Here is an 18,299-nt window from a genome sequence, read left to right as displayed (position 1 = left end):
CATACACGCTGCTTCAAAGACAGGAGTCTGCCACCATCGCCTGTCATTCTGCCCTGAGTTGCAGATCTGGCACAGATCTGGCTAGATCATCAGGAAACAATGCAAAGCCCTCCGCCCCACTCAGCAGCCAGAACCAAGTGTGCATATATCCCTATCAGCAGATCACAACATTGAAAAAGAAGGCTGTACGTTCTGTCAACTAGTAAGCAGTCACACGGTGGCAGGAGGACACCACAGTGTTCAAAGACTGCACTGATATTAGCAAAACAAAAAAACACCCCAATAATACTTGCTTTCTCCGCTGTTCAATTAAAGCCTGTTTCTCCTTCATTTCCTTGAGCGCTGCCAATCGACACTCTTCAGCCCTCTTAGTCTGAATAAGCAGATCATAGGATGAAGCTGCAGAAAACAAATTCTTCTTGCCCCTTTTGAAATAAGCATGTTGGTACAGTCGATTAAAATTTTGCACTGTAGGATAAAGTAAAATAAATGTCTGACAGCAATTTTTGAAAACAAAAGGAGACAGATGCATTAAGGGTCTCTCTCTCCCCTTTCCAGGACGTTCCAGCTCTATAAAATAAGCCCTCTATTTCAGAATGTGTGTCGCTCTGATACCATAGCTGAGTGGCAATAGGAACATTTACATAGGGCTGCTTAGATTTGGTTTTGATTGAAAAATCTAAATAATTTGACGTTATTCCTTCAGTCCTCTTGTCCCCCAGGAAAGTGGAAAACATTAATTTCTTGGCATGATTTCAGTCATACCTAGACAAGCTGTATGTGTCATCGAGATAAAAAGAACAAGGAGAGAGAAAAACCTTTAAGTCCACAGCCCCAGTCCAACTAAAGTTAGCTGCCAATAACAGAGCCATCCTAAGCAGAGTTATACCTTTCTGAGCTCATTGACTTCAATGGATTTATGATAGCAATGGAAATCCTAGAACAGCAATGGAAATCCTATAGAGAGCAAGGGCTGCTGTGACTAATTCCATAGGTTTCAGTGGGACTTTCTGACTACCTTGAACTGGATTGGAGCCAAAATCCTTTTTCTCTCTCTTTTTCATTCTTTCTTCCTATTGGCTCACGTGTTTTACATTGGAACAAAGGATTGGAATGAGAAGAAATGCAAGATACAATCAAGGAAGTATGCATTATTAAGGAGTTGAGCTGGTGCGGATCCCTGCTTAATGTTTCCATCAGCATAAAGTGATTCTTATAAAGCATATTAAGAAAAGGGATCATATACTCACTGTTGGCAATAGTTCCCATTAGTGTAGGGTAAAAAGCATTTTAACAGAGGCAAAGAGCTTAGACCGATAGTTTTGATTCCAAGGGACTGTGCCAGGAAATATTGTAACATATGAAGCTGCCCATACCAAGTCAGAGTACTGGTCTGTTTAGCTCAGTATTGCATACTGGTGGACTTCTCCAAAGCCTAAGGCAGAGACGGGACTTCCTCTATACCTTGATAACCTTTAAATGGAGACATCATGAACTGAACGTAAGGCTTTCTGCATGCAAATAAAGTGCTGTATCGGTGACTCAGTATTCAAAAAGGTACATTAGGTGGAGGGTTGTTTTTTTTTTTTGAGCAGAAGAACTCCCCTCTGACCCAGAAGCACTGTTTCAGGATTCACTTAGGGACAGGAGAGCTTTCAGTAGGAGGGCACAACTCACACCTTGGTTCAAAGGCCTGCTTTTGGATCCATTCCAGGTTCAACTGCAAACCAATGAACACCCACACACACACACACAAAACACGTTTGTTATGAGGTTCATTGTTATACTTCACAATAACCAGAAGTAGAAAAGCTCCTCAGGAACAGTAGCTGGTGAGCTAAATCATAGGCTGATGGTGGGGCTTGTTGCCCCACCTTCTCTTAATGGTGCTTTTGAAGCTCCCCTGGGTTTCAGAAACAGTTAGCTGCATAGCACGGGGGGTGGGGGGGGTGGCAGCACGGTTGCAGCTATGCTAGTACAGTGCCTTGAATACAGGCCTCTATCTGAGAACTGTGGGAACTAAAGAAACCTGAACAAGCATGTTAACATTGCTCATTTCAAGGAGACTGTGGACAGCCTGCCACCTCCTGACTTTCTTCAGAAAAGAAAATGCAGGAATGGTTTCTGTGCCGCACATCTTTGTGCTATGCACCCTGCTGGTAAAAGGCCTTGTTTGTGGCATTCTTTGTTGACCATGGCTTTGAATTGCACAGCACATGGGCCTTTTCTGTCTCCTACTTTTTCCTAGTCTACTTTCATTGCATTTCTAGATGTCCAAATGTGCCACGGCCCATTTCTCCCTTAAGCGCAAAGTAGGTGGCTGTTTAGCCCGTCAAGCAATTTATAGCTCTATACAAGCTGAAGGGTGGTTACCTTGTACATTATTGTTTGTTCAACAGACCAGAATATATGGAGTTCTACTTCTGCTCCTTGAAAAGCAGTGTTGACTTTTTAAAGAATTCTGCTAGAATGGTCTGAAAGAATGGGAGCATTTTTCATAACTATTGCTCAGCTTATTGATCCTTAACTTATTTTAATTTGACGTATGGCACATGGAGCATCTCAAAATATGGAAAAACCAGTTTACTCAGCTGTCATAATCATGTAGGTGAAGGAAAGCACTTTAAAATTTTAATTATTATTCAAGTGTCCATGCAGTGGCTTCATGTTAAACATTTGAACAGATTTTGCCACATGGACTATACGAAGATGAAAAGAGAAGGGAAGACCAGGTACTCATAACACCAGCTCTTGAAGAGACCTCATATGGCATAAGATGGGTTTTGCTGGGGGGTTTTGTGCTGTCTTTTGTAACTTTTTTGGGGAGGGGGTTAATAGTTGAAACTGTACACAATCTTAAGAGCCTGGGTAGAAAAGGATACAAACACAGCCAATAAATGAATCAAAACAACTAAAGAGAGGAGGGTTAAAAATGTGAGCAGCAAGAATACCTGCAATGTGTGTTGGTTATTAAAATCACATCCTCACCTCATCTAGGATGAATGGGTGGAAATTACAATGCTACAGACTTCAGCAAAATATTAGGAGAAACCATGGCTCAGTGGTAGAGCATCTGCTTGGCACGTGAAAGGTCTCAGGTTCAACCCCTGGCACTGCCAGTTGAAAGGATCAGATAGTAGGTAATGTGAAAGATCTCTGCCTGAGACCCTGGAGAGCTGCTGCCTGTCTGAGTAGACAATACTGTCCTTGATGGACCAGAGGTCTGATTCAGTATAAAGAAGCTTCATGTGTTCAACAGCAAGAGCTGGTCAATGGTGGAACAGACTGCCTTGACAGGTGGTGGACTCTCCTTCACTGAAGGTCTTTATGCAAAGGCTGGATGGCCAATCTGACATGTATGTATTGGATGGGGTGTGTGTGGATTACATGAGCTCCAAGGCCCCTTCCAGCCCTTAACACTCTACAGCCTCCTTGCTTACCATCAATGCACTCACTCAGGCTATTGGTACAGCTGCTAGAATAGATCAAATTCCAGGTCAGCCATGTTAGTCTGTTGCAACAAAAATAACAGTCTAGTGGTGTTCTATTCAGCTTCTCCCCCTCCCTCCCCCCTTCTTTCATGCAACAGAGTGGTTTTGCCTTTAGTCTATTGTTCAAGGAGCAAGCAGCATGAGCGAGGATCAAGCAGCGTGAGAGAGGCAGGCAGGACTATGACCTAATTTACTCCATAGCCAGGCACATCCACCCTCCCATTCCTATTCAGGAGTGTCATAAACTCCAGCTGCCTTTGTTGTGGGGTACCCATAGTGCAGGTTAAGGGCAATTTTTTTAACAAAAAGAAAGGGCAGTAACCACGCAATCCAGGACAGATGTGTGCTGAAAGGTCTGGGGGGAAATGACAAGTAGTAATCAAAGGGTAGTGGGGTGAATCCTACCACTTCACTTTGAAAAGTGCATTTATTTATTTAAATGTGTATACTCCACCTTTCTTTTTGACTCAAGCTGGAAGCTTTTCTTCAATCTAAGGAGGCTTCCTCCAGATTAGGTGGCTCTTCCATTGGAAGAAGAGCCACTTAAGTTGGAGGAAGGCTCTGAAGGCTGGAGGAAAGCTACTTGGAGGACGGCTGGATCCACCGCACCGTGCAGGGTCCGTGAAATAAGCAGAGGGGTCAGGTGTAACTGCATTAAGCCATGCAAAGCAGGTCTGTACAGAAGTTAGTCCTCCATATAATACACACCAGCCTTTGTATTAAGAGAGCATACTGTAAACCACTTATAAGAAACATATATATCATAAACATTTGGTCACCTGGATGAGATGACAGACCATTTGCGAGAGAGGCTTTGTTTTGCCTTGGATTTCCTTGAAAACATGGAAGTCATAGACTCGTTGTGTAACTTTTGGTCTGCCAGATACTCTTCTCTTTCATCTTGCATCATTTCTTCCCTCAGCTTCTGAAATCGTATCATTTCCTCCTCATTAGGCCATCCATCTGACAAATCCATACTTGATTTCACGACGTCTGTCAGGTTTAACTTTTCAATGGGAGGCATTTCTGTCAGAATCAAAAAGAGGTCACTAGAGTCATTCACAGAACCAATCAGGAAAGGAACCCGGCAAAAACAAGCTGTGTGTGTGTGTATATATATTTTTATAAAAACCCAGCAAAAATAACATATATATACACACACACACACACACTCCATTTAAGCATCGAGATAAATGTGACTTTACACTTGAAAACCTGACTGGCTTGTCTCGATCTCTCGTCATCACTGGTAAAGTACAATCATAATCTGGAGGAGCAGTAGGGAAGGAAAATAATAGTGCCATTAATGGAACAGGTAGTAAATGGCAGAGAACAAAGTATGTTGAAAAGGAAAATAATACATGTTGCAGCTTTCTTTCTTTTTTGGCATATGGGGTACACCTGAGCCTAATTCTACATCTCCTAGGGCTGGATCCAGCCAGCTTTTTCAATTCAATCTTTCCCAGCTCCCCTCCTTAGTACATTTCCTTTCCCATATAGGTTTTGTCCGTGAGTATTCCATTATTCTTTTTTTTGGTGGTCAAAGGGGACCCTCCTCCGTTTTTTAGCAGCAGAAAAACTTGTTGGCTCCTGGTTTCTATCTACGCTTTTATACACCCCATTTTTAACGCTCGAACAGAAAATACGAAGCCTTTGGAATACCTCTTCCTCTTGAGCCTGCCTTTTCAGTTGGACAAACCTTTTCAAATTGTATAATCACTCGGTCCTATAAACTTTCTAGCCTAAATATCACATCATTGCAGACAAATGCAATGCCTCCTGAAATGTCTGGATAAAGAGTTACAATCTAAAGTTACTTTTCATCAAGTGAGAGAAATTATAACATAACCTTTTTGTGGCCATGCCAACTAATTTGGTTTAATACGAGGAGGGAACAGCAGCCTGAGTCTTTCTTCATGTTATACTTCATGAGTTTGCCAAGTTAACTCCTTGTCATAAGATCTTCCTCTACCTCCTGAGGATCTTCATTGCTTTCAAGCAGGTGGGCTGTTTTGTAGGATTTACTACCAAGGTTTCCATTACCCAAGACTACTAAGAAGGTAGAATTCTGGGGGAGAATATTCCCCAGAAAGATCTGGGAGAAAAGTCCTTAATATTTTGGCAACAAGTTGCAGTTGAGGCTAAATCCCACAATCAGCCCCTGCATTGGTGTAAAATAAATGCAGAAAATGAACCCCAGATTTTTGTTATACATCAATAATAAGCATATACAAGAAGAGGAGATTGGATTTATACCCCACCCTTCACTCGGAGTCTCAGAGCGGCTTACAAACTCCTTTCCCTTTCCCTCCCCACCACAGACACCCTGTGAGGTAGGTGGGGCTGAGAGAGCTCTGACAGAAACTGCTCTTTCCAGAACAGCTCTGACAGAGCTATGGCTTGCCCAAGGTCATCCAGCAGCTGCAAGTGGAGGAGTGGGGAATCAAACCCAGTTCTCCAAGATTAGAGTCCATGCACTTAACCACTACACCCAACTGGCACTGTGCACTGTGTTATTTGGTTAATTCCTGTTTCTAGGTGCCATTTAGGGTGTCCACTTTGGTTTAATATCCAAGACTCAATTTAGATCTGTTCTGCACATTCAGAACCATAAGGAGGTTGCATGCTGATCTCATTGGGAGAGAATAAAACACACTTCAGACTGCAGATAAAGGAAACGTATCACGGAAGGTTCCCCTAGAGTAAAAACCTCTTGGAAATAGAAATCATCACTAGAGGAAAAGCCTAGGGATAGAATGTTCTCCCTGACGTGCTACTTTTCTCATTTCAGGGATTTTTAAAACATGGGAGAGCATTTAAAAGACCTCTCTCACCTGTATTCTGAAGCAGTATGATGCATTTTGACCTATTCTACTGTATGGATAGACCTTGCACCTGATCCTGGAAGCACCAAGTTTCATGTTACTAGTCACTTTTTCCTTTCTCACGGCCATAGAATAGAGGACAGAATTGACATGGAAGTGTTCCTTCTGCTCTCTCACAGCCTGGTAAGCTACAGCCTTCTGGTGTGAGCTAATGGACCACCCATTTGCAGGTATCAACCCCACATAGCTTGCAGCATAACACACAGCCAGGATGTACAATAATGCATCTGCCCTTTATGACCTACATTTAGATGAGCTGGATTGTGGCCCTGTTGTTTTAGTGATCCTAAATTAAACAACTTTATGTAACAATGTCTATGTCACATCTCTAACTTTACTTGCTTACTTGTGCACTGTTATTAACAGTCTCATTGGTGGATGCTTGAGGTTGGAACACATTAAATGTACACAAACAACCAGAAAAGATTATTGGGTACAATTAATATAATCTAAAATAAACCCCCAGAGAATATACATATTATGTAGAAGTAAAAGAGCAACACGCACAAATCCCAAAGCGACTAGCTCACTGGGTGTCTCCTGAGACATCCCAACCAGAACTTGAAATCTCCTTGCTTGTGAAATGTCACTGAGGCTAGAAATATTTATGCAAGGAAGACAGAATCCCTGAAGACTTGTCTTTCAATCTAATTGGTCTCCTGGGTAGAAAATGGGATAATTTTTATTCATTTATGGATATTTGTTAATGGAATAAAGGGAGGCTTTTAAATTTAAAAGGTTAGGACTAAGAATGTGACCACAACAGAAACGGAAAATTGATTACCAAATACGTTAAGGCTTCAGTCCTTAAACAATTTATTCAGTTTTCTCACTGAAATAACTGAACTACAGAAGGAACACTTCCATGTTGATTCTGTCATCTTTCTACAGAAAACGTAGTCGGCATGGCCAAAACTGACATCTCTGACCATTCCAGCAGGGCTGCACATGCAGTTCCTGATTCTGCAAAAGAAATTTGCCTTGGCTGCAGAATGAGGAAATCCAGTAATAGAAAATTCATATACAGCAAGTTGGTATGCTTTCAAAACTCCATAACGTATTTCTGTTCTTTCTGACATAGATCATCCGGTGGGATACCACATAAATACACAATGGTCTGCATCCAAAGGTTGTTTTTCACCAGCTGCATGCATGCATGTCTGGCAACTTGCCTGCCTCTCCTGCTACCCCCTCTGTAAGCGCCCCAAAATGCTGCTCCTGGGGGAGAGAGGATTCCCAGGAAGAGGCAAGGGAATACCAAGTGGGACATCTTCACTGGGAATTAGGAATCTGACACACACACCCCTCCGTTCTGCTGTCAGAAAATGCTTTGTATTCAGCCCAATGTTGTGTATCCTAATCCCGCAGCTACGGTGTATGAGGAGATTACACACACAATCTATATTCTTCATAGAAGCCCGCAAGGAAATATAAATGTATCATAATGCAAACACTTTGTGTAGTAATAATCGGTATTGTTTTCACTTCATGTTTTATTTAGCTTTTTCATAATGTCTCTGCAAGGAACAGAACACAACCAGCACAGAAGCTTATTATGAAGCTTCAAAATCTGCGTTGCATTGGAATTTGGAAAGCAACACAAAATCCTACTGCTTTATAAAAATCATATATGCATCTAGGAGGGCAATTAAACAATCAAAGAGACCTACCACATATTTTTGATGGATAATTTATTTGTATATAAAACAACTACCTGTGTTTCTAAATAGCCATACCAAGTACAGGGGAAAATAATCAATTTTCAGAGATGTTTACAATAATTTTTAATGCAAATATTGACATCTGTACAAATACATTTCTATTAGAATAAATATACTAACATCCATTTTAAATGCCTGCATCTTCATATTATTTTATTCCTGCAGTTGCTGATTATGCAAGACAGATGGACAATACACTATGAGCTTCCCTACCATACAACAATCATCTTCAATCTTGTGCACTGGCATTATATTTTTCAATCAAAACATTCTTTTATTTCTAGGCACTATATCAAAATGCAAAGTTAAACAGATATCAAAACTGGTTATTTGATGATAAAAAGTACCCTTGCAGGAGTTCTGGAGTCTATTTACGCTTCGAAATAAGACAGAAAGATCATGACCCCAATCCAGAGCTATTATCTGCTCTAATGTTTCTGCTTGAGTCAGCTTGAGTCAGCTTGGCATTCATTTCAGTGGAGGGCCTACTCTACACATATCTCCCTTTGCACATGTACAGCCTTCTCCACTGAAGTAAACAGTGGAACCTTTGGCACAGAAACACATTAACTTTGGTATGCCTTGAAAAAAATTAGCTCATTATTTATAAGACAGAGAATTCATTTTTTATCATATTTTCCAACATGCATTTAGAACACTGGCTCAAAAGCACTCCTATGTCAGAAACATTGGTAAAAGCTCACATTAGATAGCCTAAGAGGCAGCAACTTAGTGTTAGATGGTTGCAGACATCCTAAATCTCTGCCTGAGATGTCTGCATGATATTGTTGCTAAACAGGCTTGAGGTCATGTTTTGGGCTACTGCAGCAATATTGCATTATGGTACACTGCATCCATATTTATTTCGGTAGTACACAAAGTTTTAGAGCCAGACCATTGTGGTCATTCAGCTTCATCCATCCATCCATCCTGGAACAGACAGCCATCAGTAATGGCAGTACATCCCATTTAACAATAAATATTAAGTTCTTAGTACAGACTCCCATATGAGATACTTCAATTCTTTTTTAAAGGTTCCAGTGACAATAGGAAAACCATAGTCGTCACAACACTTTGCGCTGTTATGCTTATAACAATTTAAAAATACAGTTTGACTGTGCCCAGCAAATATGTACCAAAAAGGTACACAAAAGCAGCTTGGTTTGGAAAAGTCCTTACTTGTTTTGACAATTAACCCCAAACATTTATACTGCATCTGACTGAAGTATATTTTCTTATACTATATATAGTAGAAATCTTGAATTAGGACAAGTACAAAAGAATTCGCAAGAAGAGTCTGTCCTTGTCTAATACTAACAGCTCCTACTAAACTCACTAATGAAGCTCATCTGTTTCCATAAATCGTTGAAAGCTTTCCTACGATCTGGTGGTCTGTCGCATTTTCTCTTGTATTCTCTAACAATGGCCTTTGCTTCTTGTTCTAGCAGAGAAGTCAATTCTGTGAAATACAGAATTTCAGAGGAAGTGCACGCTTTATAAAGGACTGAATTGATACTGGCTAAAGGTCTGCAAAACACACTATAAAGAATATCTTGTCCTGTCAGTGGTTGGTTCCTTCAGTGATCACTAATACATGAGAGTCCAGTGCTGAAGTTTGTGCAACATATATGCTTTTTCTTGGGAGATAATGCGCAGAAATCACAAGAATATTCAGTGACCCCAAAAAAGTAATGGATCAGACAGTGAAACACTGATGGTTTAAATCAGCATAGTGAATGCTGCATGTGATATAATCCAGGAAATGGCCATTTTTAAAAATTTTAATCATGGCCTCCAACTGTCAATATTTCATTTAACAATTTGTAGGTATGTACTTCCTTATTCCTGTGAAACATATGCAAATTTAAATATTAATATTCAATTTTCTTGCCATAGAAAATAAAGGTGTGGCTCCATCATGAACTAGAAAATTGTGTGTGTGACCAGATTCATACATAATAGTGCCATTTTGCTTCTTTAATGGCTGCACAAGAGAGAAAAATTTGGCAGCTGGATGTAAAGATAAAGTAATGCAGAGAACCTGCTGTTTCTCAAATCAGCCCTTTAATATATCCATTAAGGGCTTCATGTCCTGTTCTGGCAACTCATATGTGTAATTCTACCACGTGTTAATACTGGGACACATATTGTGTGGCGTCACATAGATAAAGGCCATTTTTGAAAAAAATTAAATGACTTATGAGAGTGACCTTCATTTCCAAGTCAACTTTAAATTATGAGTTCACAATTTCTCCTGTCCCCTTGATTAATTATATATTTGCCTTGTGAAATATTATTTATCTTGACAGCAACTATTTTTGTGTAGGAAAACAAAGGGGTTTTCTATACATAAAAGTCTACATTCTTCAAGGCAGCATTCCTTATGAAGTGATTACTGATCCAATATGAGTACTATGAGTATTAGCTTTTAACCTTACTCAGTACTTCTCTGGACCAGGAACTGCTGATATAAATCAGATGAACACCCAAATGTAGATGTCTTCCTTCTTGAACTGCACTGCTTTCAATGAGATGCACTCTCCATCCACATCCTGATACAACAGCATTTATAGCTAGCTGAGACTACAGTGGGACTAAGTGCAATCTTTGGTTTCCTTTTTTAAATGTACTACTACAAGTCTTGGTACTGTTCATTCAGAACAATACTCTCCTTCTTTATCAATTCTGAGCCTTGGTGCTAACAGAGAGGCAGGAGATAAAAGTGAAGTGCCGAAACTTTGAATGAAAATGTTACTCATATGAAAATTGCCTGATCTTTAAAAGCCACCTTATCACTTTCAGTGGATCCAGTAATGCACAAGCAGAAACATAGATGGACTTACCACAGTCCCATTTGTGCAAGATCTTGTGCAACACAGAGAACTTCCCTCCCTACATATTACAAAGCTCCAAACCTGGTTGCACAAGACCTTGCACAAGTAGAAAGACAAGTAAGGATATAATGACTTTGACTTAGTGCAAGCAGCTACCTCAGTGTTTTTCTTACATTTCTGCTTGCATAAGAGCTACAGTGCAAGTGGAATTTTCACACTGAATTCAACTCCATGTTTTATGGGAGATTAACTGTTGCATTACGTTATGGGAGGCAGCGATTTATAAGTAATATATTATGGTTAAAGACATGGTGACAAATAGGAAATGATTCACAATGGCGGTGACAGATGACTACGTTCCCAGTTGCATCCAATAAAGTGCTGTAGTGGCTGAATCCTGTTTTATGTGCTTAACAGCCACAAAGCCAACATGTGCGAAGGTTCCAGCAGAAGGCAGCAGGTGACAGGTCATGACAGTTCACATTGCTAGACTAACAATGTTATCTCTATGCAGAGTTACCTCAGTCTAAGTCCACTTACCTCATTACTCTGCACAGGATTACACTGTAATTATTGGGCATCCTCAAAATCTGGTTGCCCCAGAGAAGGCTGATGTGGAGACAATAACCCACAGGGATATGTTTCCATATGAGGAAAGTTACCAACTGGGGAACTGAATGCATTCACCTTTCTTCCCTTGCCTTCTAATAAGATGGCAATGGAGAATCAGAAGTGGTTGATCTGGCTGTCCCCAGTGTAATTAAGCCCCCCAGATCAAGTATATAAATCATTAATGACCTTTTTTAAATATCAAAACTATATTAAGAATATTATTATATAGTAATAGTTTATATTACTAAATATGAAATCTCTTAAATGGGCAAACTACTGACATTAACAGTGCAATCCTAAACTGTTATATCTTTCTGAGCCCATGGACTTGAACAGAGTTGGAAGGGTGTAACTCTGCTACTGTACAACTTTCTACCTCATGCCCTGAAATGGTAATAATGACTAACAGTCCTAAACCATATGCAGAATGTAGTATGAACAATTCTATCCCATGTACTCAACTAGGTAAATACTACTTTTCAAAAATATGTACTAAAAATCATTGTACCTGGAGTAACAGGATCTGAGTCATCAAGATTCTGATTAATGTACTTTCGAAGGAAGCATAAAATAATTGGTAGGCCCTTCTGTACCACTTCAGGAGGTGGAAACTCCAGAGGACAATGTCTGAGATTCAAGGCTGTAAGTGAAGTTAAGTTACCTGGGGGGGGGGGGAGGGAGAACAAGCTTTAACTTAAAAGTATTTCTTAAGAAAGAGCACATCTCAGATCCTATCCTGAACTACTAAGTGTAAAAAAAAGTCCAAAAAATGGTTATTTGGCAAATTATATACAACCATGGCCCAAAACTGATCTAATAAGCTGCCAAGCAAAAGCACCTAATTTTCAAGCCTCATTATCATTATACAGAGGCACCTGCGCTCCCTGCCCAGCACTTCTGCACTCAACCTCCATCTCCACTTTCCCTTTCTATTCCAAGCCTTCCCATTGTTGATTCTCCTGGTCCCACCTGCCCAGCCTCCAATTAACTTGCTTCTTCCCTCCTTCCTTCAATCGGTCACATAATCACTAGAGACCCCCTGACAAGGAGCCCCACCGGCTGTGCTTCAATTGCTGTTGTCTACTCTGTTCTCTTCCCAGCTTCTACTTCCTTTTCCTACAAAACCTCCAGAACTCAGCATGTCTTTGGGAAGGGAATGTAGACAGGAGGGGACAAGGGCGAGCCTTGAATAGCTCCTTTCTTGATTGCCTGGGATAGACACATTTGAATAACCCAAAAGCTGCATGGGGCTTCCAAGGCACCCTTTAATAGATCTTAAAAGTGCTTTCAGTCAGCACAAAACAAATGCAAGTTCACGAAGGGCAAAACTCAAGGCTGTTTGTGAGAATTCTGTGCTGTTTGGAAAACATTTGCATCTTACAGCAAGTTGAATAGAAACTCTGCATTTTCCCAGAGAAGTGGCTTAGCAGTTTGTGCTCTTACATATTCTTCACAGACTCTAGAAGAAACTGTGCAATAACTCCTGGTCAGCCCTGTGTAAATCATAAGAGTACATGGTAGAGGCTAATTTTGTATAGATTAAAAACTATACTTTTGCCACTGAGCCAACACAAGCACACAAAGTGAGTGAAATATACTGGCTCTCAATGCTAAGATGCAGTTAATCATGACTCTGGAAAATAAGAGGCATTGTAAAGAGTGGCTTTTGCAGGGTGAAGTGTATAAACTTGTGATTTTAAAATGTTTACACCCTTTAACCCCCCCCCCCAACCAACCATAACAAAGCTAGTACCAAGGCTGTTTATATCAGACAGAGTGGAGATCTCGGAAAATGAGAGATAACGTGAAGTCTTCAGTTGCATGCACACAGCAGATGTATACTCCACTAAAGCACAGTGGAACAGAAACCTTCCCCTAGGAACAGCTCCTTAAGTGGCTTGCCTACCAAGGCCAACAAATCACTTAAAAGCATATAGGTACCCTACGTGGTACATAGTGGCTGAACAGCCTAAACCTTTTCTATCATCTCCATAGCAGACTAAGGGTTACTTCAGTCTAAGTGATGAAGTAAGGGTTACTCCAGTGATGCATCCTGGATCTTTTGCATGCAGAGACCTTGGATCACTGTATCACATCCTTTAATTGATATCATCTCCTTCCTCTCCTATGTAATGGAAGCTCACATCAGGTAAACTATTATAGAATGGCTCCCTGAGGTTCACAGTCTAAACAAAAATCTCCATCATCTGTACTTTTTTGGATGAAGGGCTGCAAAACTTGAAAACCTACATATTCCCATCAGAGTATCACCCCATAAAATGTTTGCTACAAAGCCTTTTTTGCCTCAACCACAATGTTTCAACCTAGTCTGAACTGTTTCAGGAAAACAGATGAAAGGCACAATTATTTCCTGCATTGTGCAGGGGGTTGGACTAGATGACCCTGGAAGCCCTTCCAACTCTATGATTCTATCAGTAGTGGAAATGCAGGCTCTCTTAGGCATCAGTCTGTGTATGTGCGCCCCACTTCCTAACTCTTAAAAATATATGGGAATTTTGCCGTTTATTTTAATGACATGAATACAACCTCCATTCTCTTTAGTAATGAAACAAAGATAGCTGCCAAATATTATTATGACTTGGGCTCCAGGAGCATAACATCCAATATTTTATCTGCTTTAGAATAAACACATGTTTTCATTGTGATTGGCACAACTGAACTAATAAATATAACACATGCAGATACTTGTGGACACATTTTGGTATAACAGCTATCTTGTTCACAGTTGGATGAAAAATACATTTCAGAATGGAAACCTGCAACAATGCTCTTGCAAAATACCAGCTTTATTTATGTAAACAAGTAGTTCTGCTCTTGGACAAGAATATAATTCTTTACACAAAACATTTGGCTGATTTCATGTAAACAGAGCTCACATCAGTATGAAAAGTGCCAAGATCCTGATGGCAATCAATAGCAGATTTTTCACACTGCCTTGAGAAAATGCCTTTTTGAAAAAGTCGATTCACAGCTTGAATGAGCATCAATTTTCTTTGCTTTCTGAGAATAAACTACTTAATATTCTATGCGAGTTTGTACTTTATTCATTACTAAATTGTGTAACATATTTGCACACATTCTTTTAGCAAAGCCTCTCCTGGATAACAAATATCTTAGCAGAAGGTGGTTGCACTATTCTAAATTACTAGCAATTAAAAGCTAATATGAATGTTTTAAAATAAACTTCCTCTGCAGCTTACAAAATATTAACAACAGTAACAGCAGTTATCCTGCTGTGCCCAATGTCTTGGTTATTTTCTGTGCCTCTTCCCCCCCACCTCTCTGTTCTCTCTCAATTTTCATGAGTACTCAGTTGTGTCCATATAATACAAAAATGCTCCTGTTCCTGTTATACAGCCTGTTGGCTACACAGTAAGGAATTAAGTACTTAGAAGAACACAAAGGTTGCTACTGTAGCTTAATTCTTGAGGTGCAGAAGCCTCTAAGGAAGAAGATACAATGTATAGGCTTCTTTAGACACATTATATATGTCTCTTGTATAATATAAGATGTTCCCTAATGAATAAGTTCGAAAGCAAGAAATTGCAAGTAGATAAATAGGTACCACTTCGGTGGGAAGGTAACAGCGTTCCGTGCGCCTTGGTGTGTAGTCATGCTGGCCACATGACCACGGAAACGTCTTCGGACAGCGCTGGCTCTTCAGATTTGAAATGGAGATGAGCACCACAACCCTAGAGTCGGACTTGACTGGCTTTCGAGCAAGGGAACCTTTACCTTTACCTATATACATTACAAGCATTATAAATGTATATTGGGGGGGTCAACAAATTGTCATAAGGAGGGTAAAGGGAAATAAAAGTTTTTTGTTTTTTTTAAAGTTTGGGACAGATGAAATAATTTACCCAACTGGGAAATGATGACTACCCATATTACACACAGGGGCTTTAAACAGTTCTATATTGTAGTTAATACTTTTCTGATATGAAGCAAAGCACTCTAACATCTAAAATGAAATGACTATGTTCCCCATATAAACAAGCCTTTGGCTTACATTTCTATCTAGCTCCCCTACTTAGTATGGGAAAGGTACATGGTTTAGCTTTTGTATTCACAGAAAACCTGGGATAATATTAGGAAAAACCATTATATTTTTCGCAGATCAGAAAAGTGATCTTAGCTGGCCTTCCAATGTCCTGATCTACTTGGTTTAAGGGAAAGCATGAGAACAGCTAGCTGAACTTTCATCATATTGTATAAACTACATCTTTGATAATAACAGAATAGCTTCATTTCTGAATACAGACATTTGTGGGTTCAGGAACAAGGGCAAGTCTCAGCAGAAGAGTGCACATCCAGACAAATAACACAGTCACTCAGGACATTTCTAGCAGAAGCTAACAAGGAAAAAGCACTGGGGCAATGGAGGCTGTCATTCCAGTATCTGATATTTCAGAAATCAGTGCTTGATGCCAAAGGCCCCTAAACGCATGGTGCTCATGGCTAGGTAGGAACACCATAATTGAAGGTTTACATCTGCATGGAGCCTGAGCAATGTTGTTCCTTGAATTCCAGAGATGAATTTGAGGAGCTGAAATGCAGAGCTCTGGAGGTTCAGGTTCCCTCACTCTTACTTAATTCTGAAGCCAATATTAAAACATCCAGCTTCTCAATAATGACCTGAAGAAGGTCCCTTGGTGCTATGGGCTTGTTTTCTCTGGATTCTGTCATATTTAGTATGCATGGAGAAGCTCCAGTTGGTCATGTTCTGAGGAGCTCTTATTGATTTATTAGCTCTAATCCTGATATTGTTAGTCATTACTTTCTTGTCTGTTGCTAATGCCTTTTAATTCAACAGTCATCATACCACACTGTGCCAAGGGGGGTAGATGGATTGTATTACAATGAAGCCTATTGCAAGTTCCTTATTATTCAAGAGTGCATGCACAGTAAAGGCTAATTACTAACAATTGCTATATTTTTTTAAGCATGTATTATGGAAGAAAAAGTACTTGCCAAACTCTACAGGCAGCCTTTTAATAGGATTTCTTTCCAGCAGCAGAGTTTTCAATTGCCTTTAGGGGGGAAAAGAAAATAACAAATATTTAAACAGAAAACAAAACTCAATTAAATGGCAACTGTTATTTTTAATTAGATAATTTAGTTTTGAAATTTCTTCCACATTACAGGAGTAACATTTCAAAGAGCACCTGTGAGATGCCACCTCTCTCACTTATTTCAAATTCCTCATTAAATCCACGTTTTCTGTTAAGGTTTTGGGAAAACTTTCTAGTTACCTACTCTTACTGAAATTGTCTATGTTACAATTTCGGTGTGTTCTGCGAACTACCATGAAGGCTGACAGCACTAAGTAAATAAAGCTCTTGGGAAAATCTGTTTATTATTTAGAATATATATATACATGTTTGCTTATACTATTGTACGTATCAGTACACTACTGTATGGATCAGTATGCTGAAATCGGTGTATTTGCATCAGTGCATGCATGACAGTTGTTCCATATATCCGACTGAAAAGACCAGCACTCAGATCCCTACTCTGCCATGTCCTTGTGCCAGTCATTATATCCCAGAGTAACCTGTCTCATATAGTTTCTTGAGAGGATAAAATGCGGGTGTGGAATGAAACCATGTATGCCACCCGGGTAGGAAGGCAGGATAAAAATGTGAGCAAGTTTTCCTTCATGGAGATAAGCCAGTTGCATGCTGACCTACAGGCCAAGCTTGCTATGACAGAGGGAGCCACATTTATTTGTTGGTGCCTGCCCCATTTATAAGTAAAGTGTTGGAGGGAGATGGTCTCATTTTAGCAATGAAAAGGTCTGAGGGGAGCTGAGCCCTCACACTTCCCAATAAATCACAATCTCCCCAGATGCCTTTTGCCCAGCCTGGCTCACTTCCTGTATTGGAGTGAGACCGTGGAGAAAAAGGATGATGAGCTGCAAGAAGACATAGGAGAGGAAGGGGTTCAACTTAGCTTTTATTATGAAAACTATACCCCTGTTTTATATACGCAAATCAGGCAGTATGAGAACTAGAAACGAGGCTTCACTGCCACAACTAGTTTGGCTATAATATACCATGTATTGAACTTCTTTCTTAATCATACTTCACATTTTAAGTCAGTAAAGAACAACATTTACTAACAGGTAATTTCATAATGAATACGTATTATACAAAAATTATTGTTGAAGTAGTGACACAGCTTACTTGTGGGATCCAATTCCTGGGGGAAGCTCTTTAATTCTGTTATACCGTAGATCCAGCCAAACAAGATATGGCAGGTGCTGAAAAAAGTCCTCTGGAATCACAGACAGGGAATTTCCTTCCAGATACAGATGCTAAGACAAAATATATTTGTGTACATACTTGAAAATGTAGCAATATTAGATTGCGTAGAACACAATTCATGTATTACATATATAGCAAATATGTAAAATTTTATCTAACAATTATTTGAGTAATTTTCCAAGATTGTATAGAAATAACGTAATGTAAAATGCACATTTAATTTTTAAAAAATTCGAAGCTTTAAGAAACAAATTTTAAGAATCTAGGGTTTTTCACCAACAAGTCAATTACTCTCTAGTGATTATACATTTTAATAATTGCTGCAATATCTGAGAAACTTACTTTAAGGTTGAATAACTTATATATATCCTCGGTTAGATGCTGCAGATCCTTTCTGCTCAAATCCAGAGATTCCACAGAACTAGACACTAGGTTCTCAAGAGACTTGTGGATGCATCGCGAGGAG

General features: G+C 39.7%; 1 protein-coding gene across 1 annotated transcript in view; it reads right to left on the bottom strand.

The window, feature by feature from the left end:
* Positions 1-18,298, bottom strand: part of LRRC27 (leucine rich repeat containing 27) — a gene marked incomplete at its 5' end in the record, with an annotated part of 37,099 nt that extends 18,801 nt beyond the window's left edge. Inside the window, 6 exons of the mRNA XM_015426884.1 lie at positions 294-425; positions 4,271-4,517; positions 12,052-12,204; positions 16,539-16,597; positions 17,753-17,883; positions 18,176-18,298. Of these exons, the coding sequence (XP_015282370.1) occupies positions 294-425; positions 4,271-4,517; positions 12,052-12,204; positions 16,539-16,597; positions 17,753-17,883; positions 18,176-18,298 (845 nt within the window). The remainder of the gene's footprint in view (positions 1-293; positions 426-4,270; positions 4,518-12,051; positions 12,205-16,538; positions 16,598-17,752; positions 17,884-18,175) is intronic.
* Position 18,299: the final 1 nt, after the last annotated feature.

Source organism: Gekko japonicus, unplaced genomic scaffold (assembly GCF_001447785.1).
Source record: "Gekko japonicus isolate JY-2015 unplaced genomic scaffold, Gekko_japonicus_V1.1 scaffold35, whole genome shotgun sequence".
Taxonomy (NCBI): domain Eukaryota; kingdom Metazoa; phylum Chordata; class Lepidosauria; order Squamata; family Gekkonidae; genus Gekko; species Gekko japonicus.
Note: the sequence above shows the minus strand (reverse complement) of the source record. Positions and strands in the feature narration are given on the sequence as shown.